The sequence below is a fragment of the Ictidomys tridecemlineatus genome, chromosome 7, assembly GCF_052094955.1.
Source record: "Ictidomys tridecemlineatus isolate mIctTri1 chromosome 7, mIctTri1.hap1, whole genome shotgun sequence".
In the NCBI taxonomy this organism is placed as follows: Eukaryota; Metazoa; Chordata; class Mammalia; order Rodentia; family Sciuridae; genus Ictidomys; species Ictidomys tridecemlineatus.
The window spans coordinates 74023087-74029086 of record NC_135483.1 but is presented as its reverse complement, the minus strand read 5'-3'; the positions used below and the strand labels follow the sequence as shown (position 1 = coordinate 74029086).

The 6000-nt window shown below is 34.9% G+C and overlaps 1 protein-coding gene across 5 annotated transcripts in view; it reads right to left on the bottom strand.

The window, feature by feature from the left end:
• Positions 1 to 3455: 3455 nt before the first annotated feature.
• The window catches only part of Lypla1 (lysophospholipase 1), a 34353-nt gene continuing 31808 nt past the window's right edge, over positions 3456 to 6000 (bottom strand). For all 5 annotated transcript variants that reach the window (XM_078017168.1, XM_078017169.1, XM_078017170.1 and 2 more), the window contains one exon: positions 3456 to 5522. In XM_078017168.1, coding sequence (XP_077873294.1) covers positions 5469 to 5522 — 54 coding nt within the window. In that variant the 3' untranslated portion in view covers positions 3456 to 5468. The remainder of the gene's footprint in view (positions 5523 to 6000) is intronic.

The following is a 6000-nucleotide window of genomic DNA, read 5'->3' as shown; positions in this document are numbered from 1 at the left end:
TAAACCAAGGAGTGATCGGATAGCTGGGTCAAATGGTGGTTCCATTCCAAGTTTTCTTAGGAATATCCATACTGCTTTCCAGAATGGTTGCACCAATTTTCAGTACCACCAGCAATGTATGAGTGTGCCTTTCCCCCCACATCCTCTCCAACTCATTTTTTTTCTATTTATAGCTGTACGAAGTTGTGTCTATGTTTCAGTTTATTTAGCTACTCTATTTTTGACATTTGAGTGTTTCAGATATGTTGCAGCTTTTCCAGATGTTGGCTTTCATTTCTAGAACTTTTCTTTTCAAATCTTCATTTGATGTTGTTATTCTTATTCACCACAGGAGAAAGCTCTTCAATTCATTGTACACAAATGGAGCAGAATTTTTCACTTCTCTGGTTGTGCATGAAGAAGTTACACCATTTGTGCAATCACATATATACCTAGGGTAATAATGTCCATATCATTCCACCATCTTTCCTACCCCTTTGCCCCTCCACCCTCCCCCCTTTGCCCCATCTAAAGTTTGATGTTATTCTTTATTGTTTTTCACTTATTTTCTCATACTTTACTAAAAATTCTATTTCTCCAAGATCCTGGGATTTTAATCATCATTTAATCTTTTCTTTACCTATTCGTAGTAGGTAGACAATTATTTGTAATTTTTAATTTTTTTTATGGTATGTTGCTCAGGTTGGTCTCAAATTTATGGATCTAAATGATTCTCCTGTCTCAGTCTCTTGAGTAGCTGAGACTATAGACATGTGCCTAGTTGAAGCTCATTATTTTTTTGGATACCAGGGATTGATTAAACCCAGAGGCACTTAACCATTGAGCCACATCCCCAGTTCTTTTTCTTTTCTTTTTTTTTGGTATTTTATTTAGAGACAGGGTCTTGCTAAGTTGCCTAGGGCTCAAGTTGCTGAGGCTGGCTTTGAACTCATGATCCTCCTGCCTCAGCACTCCAGAGTTGCTGGGATTATAGGTGTGCGCCACCATGCCCAGCTGGAGCTCACTTTTGACAGAGCTGTTTGTGCAGTCTCCGAATTTAGGTTTTGAGGCTGTTACTCAAAAGTTTTTGTTTGCCTCTCCCAGGTGCTCTAGGAGCAGAGCTAGTCCAGGCACATTCTTCTTTTTTTCCATGCTAGGCAAGCATTCTACTAACTACACTATACCTCCAATTCTGGTCTGAGGAGATTCTTGATGTTAATTTATACGTTTGTGTTGCCAGCCCACATAACTTAAGAGAAATTCACAGCCCAGATACATGTGAAGACAAGTTTCTCATTATAAAAGTTCAGGATAAGATCCTTTTCCTTTTCCAACAGAGAATCCATGACAAAACACACAAGCTTCCTTTTATTCTCCTGTGCTAGGGATCAGACTTTTTTCTAGTTTACCTTCTGTGCACCCACTGAAAGTGTCCTTGCTTTATAATGGTGCATTATGTCCACACCTTACCTTATCTGAGCCCAAAGTTAAGTTTGCCTCCATGAATTGTTCTTTTAGTTCTCTCTGGTCACAAGTTCAATATGGTGATATGATTTGCATCATAGTTTTACTTAGCATTATTATTATTAGGTACTGGGGCTGAATCCAGGGGCGCTTAACCACTTTGCCACATCCCAGCCCTTATTAGATATTGTATCTAGATACAGGGTCTTGCTAAATTGCTGAGGCTGGTTTTAAACTTGAGATCTTCCTGCCTCAGTCTCCTGAGCTGCTAGGATCACAGGCAGGCAACACTGCACTCGTTTTTACTCAGCATTTCTAGGTGTTTTGATCATATAAAATACACTGTTTAAAAACATTTAAGTTACCCCGCTGGGGTACAAAGCAAGGTGGTAAAGACCATGAAACAGGCACATCAATTTGAATCCTAAGAGCTCCATTCTGTTTCCTCTTTAGAAAAATGGAATAAGGTTGATAAGATTATATGAATAAAGGATATAAGATATTTGATATAACTTGGAGTGGTGGCCCACACCTGTAATCCTGAAAAAAGTGACTAGGAAGGCTGAAGCAGAAAGATTACAAATCCAAGGCCAGCCTTGGAAATTTAGTAAGATCTGTGTCAAAATAAAAAAGGGTATATCTCAGTAGTAGAGCACCCCAGGGTTCAATCCCTGCATCAAAGGGGTAAGAAAAAGATGCTTAGTATAGTACCTGGGATCTTATTAAATAATTAAGAAACTACATCTTGCTTTTTAGTAGTTTCTACAAAATAAAATGGTATTCATGGGACTTATTAGGAGGGTGGTGAATATGCCATAAATCTACTTTTAAAAATTATCAAGAACTTGTGATACTTAACTCTGAGGGCTGGGGGTTGTGTCTCAGAAGTAGAGTGCTTGCCTGGCATGTATGAAGCACTGGGTTCGATCCTCAGCACCAAATAAACAATAATAAATACATAAAATAAAGGTATTATATTCATCTACAATTTAAAAAAGAGAGAGATTGTAATAACAGGCCAAGTTCCAAAACTTATATATACATACAATTACTGTTAACTATTGGCAGACATAGTATGAAGCTCTGATCACAACTATGAACATAAGCTTTTATAAGGATGATGAAATAATCATTATCCCATTAGAGCTAGGGTACAGCTCAGTGGTAGAGTACTTGCCTAGCATGTGTGAGGCTCTGGGTTCCATCCACACACACCACACACGAAATAAGGTGCTGTAGAGGATAAATCCGTAAGAACTGAAGTTGCACACATATTTTTGTTATAGAACTCTCTTATAATTAGAACTATGTAAAATTTTAACAGACTAAACAAAAGGTACACTGGTCACTTTTAAGTATTCAAAAGCAGAAACTAAAAGACTATTTATAACAGAAAATATTCCAGTACTGGGAAAAGTTAGATGCCAATGGTGAACTAGAAAGAGAAAAACTGTTTTGGGAGGCAGGGGTGGAGAAGTGCTAGGGATTGAATCTAGGAGTGCTCTGCCACTGAGCTATATCCCCAACTCTTTTTTTGAGATAGGATCTTGCTCAGTTGCTGAGGCTGACTGACATGAACTTTGATCCTCCTGCCTTAGCCTCCCAAGTGGCTGGTATTATAATCAAGCACCACCACACCCAGCTGACAAGATCTATTTGGATGATAGGAATATTTGGATAACTGATTTGTGATCCTAATTTAAAAGTTCCAGTGAATACTGCATTAAAGGAAAAGACAAAAGGAAAACACCAAATAGAACTTTTTAAACAAGTTAGGAAGTCTGAAAGCCAAATGTGGGTGTTTGTTTTTCTTTTAGATTAAATTAAATAACATCAGATTATTTCTCAGGCCTGGTTCCATTCCAAGTCAGTAACACCAACATCAGAGTTTGTTTCCCAATGCTTTTCTTGTAATTACATTGTTATCTTCCTCCTATGCATTTCAGACACCTATTTCAAGATAAGCCCAAATGTTAAACTACTACTAAAAAAAAAAAAAAGTCACAGAAAAGTCAGAATTAAATTTTATTTCACATTTATAGAAACTGTGAAAAACACCGACATTTTCCCATGTTACAGCACAACATTTCAACGGAATATTTCTTGCCATAAATAAGATCTTACTGATTTGCATAACTGAAATTAAACAGTTTTTGTTCTTCAAGTTAAAATAAAAATGACTTAGGTAAATGATTGTTTAAAATTTTCAAATCCAGACATAAACATATGGCTTCATTATTAACATCCTATATTGTCCATTATGAAATTATTTCCATTATCAATTAGCACCCATTTATAAAGATGCATTCTTAACATTGTTTTGGTCAGCTGGAGTACAGAAAACAAATTAACAGTTCAGAAATATTAATCATACATTTTTGCAATATACTAAATTGTGAGGGTACTACATCATATATATAGGGAGGTCTGATTAATTTTTATTACCTATAAATTTGTTTTCAAATAATTTTTATCAGTAATCTGGAAATTCTGATGCATATTAACCAAAGAATTGCTTTTTTGATACTGAAAATTTAACCCAGGGGTACTTTACCACTGAGCTTTATCCTCACCCCTTTTTATTTTTTATTTTGAAGACAGGGTCTTGCTAAATTGCTTAGGGTCTCTCTAAGTTGGTGAGGCTGGCCTTGAATTGTGATCCTCCTGCCTCAGCCTCCAGAGTTGCTGGGATTACAGGCATAATTTTAAAAATCATTTGACTCAAGTGAAAATTTCAAATAAGTACACCGGCAGACAAAAATAAAGCAACTTTTTCTAATGGACAGCTCATTTTCTGTAGTAGTTGGTTTCAAACATATATATATAGAGAGAAAAAGTAAATCTAAACTGTATGCTATAAGATCCAATCATTTTATTTTTTTTTAATTTTTAATTTTTTTAATTTTTTAATATTTATTTTTTAGTTCTCGGCGGACACAACATATTTGTTGGTATGTGGTGCTGAGAATCGAACCCGGGCCGCACACATGCCAGGCAAGCGCACTACCGCTTGAGCCACATCCCCAGCCCCAAGATCCAATCATTTTAGAAACCAGTTTTTAAGATCAATCTCAAATATTTCAGAAAATGCCAAAATATGACCTAATTAGTCTTTCAGTTGTTTACAGAAAAAAATAAAAGTACAGACAGAATTGTTCTTATTGATTGAATATTCTAATAACTAAACAGGTCTAAATTTGGACTAAGGTCTAGTTTTTGAAATATGTAGTACAGGAAGTTTAAATAATGTTCAATTTCTTTTAAAGCATACATTGATCTTAAATATCCTATGTCAGTGATTCAGATGTCTGTGGCAATGAAGCAATAACTGGTCTGCTACTAAAGGACAATCAAAAAAGAAAGGACTTTTATTTTTCTCGAGAGAAAAGAATATTAAATAGAAATAATATCAAGGAAAAGAACAGCCTGGTCCCCCCAATAAAAGTACAATTAATTGAAAAGAGCAACACTATTCTCTGTTGACACTTATAAGCATTATCCCTACTATCAGGAATAATGTAACACCATCTAATTTTATGTATTACCATCATTATGTATATACGAATATATATATATTAAAAAATACAGATACTGCATGGTGACTAAGCAATTTTGGAATAAATCCATAGACCAAGTCACAGCATGCACAAATTGTTTATATCTTGATTGCTTGTTTATACTGAAACAAATTTTTGTCAAGCATACTAGTAATTTTCAAATGATGATAAAAAAATTTGGTTGTAGTATTTTATTTTGCTGAATTACGTTTAAGAAAAAGAAGCTAGGTGCTTCACCTATTTTAATACTAGTGTAGTCTGGATCATCGTATACAAATACATATATAGAAACTTAAAAGATCCTAGGTTTCCCACGAGGAGCCATTATTTTGTCTGTATCATTGGTGTGTATCTGCAAAACATTTCAACACTGCAAACATTAGAAGTTTTAAAGTTGAGCATGGGAAAAGGTTTAGACTCTACTGCAATGAATGCTGGTGTACGTCTACACAAGGCCTCTTAGTGACGTCAATCAACCGGAGGTAGGAGTTTATCAATGAATTGCTTGACATCCATCATTTCCTGTTTGAGATAAAGTTAAATTAGTCAACAGCAACATAAGTCAGAAATTAAATCCTCACTAAAATGTCATTAATGAAATCCAAGTAGGAACATAGGTAAGCTGAAGTCACATTTTTATTTCTATAATAAAGAGATATGAAAGAAAAATGAGGGCTAGGTTTGTGGCTCAGTTGTGGAGCACTTGCCTGGCATGTGTAAGGCACTGGGTTCAATTCTCAGTGTCACATATAAAAATAAATAAATAAAATAAAGGTCCATCAACAACTAAAAAAAAAAATTAAAATAAAAATGAGGCTTTAATAGAAATTTCATAACATATCCTATGATGATTATCATATACTGAAATGATAGCTTCTGATTATTATCTAGTTTCCATGAAAATGGTTTACATTTTCTGATATTTAAATAAAACAAAGCACTAGGGAATGTAGAAGTTTAGAAGTTACAGTACATATACCAAGAAGACTTGGTACGTGCA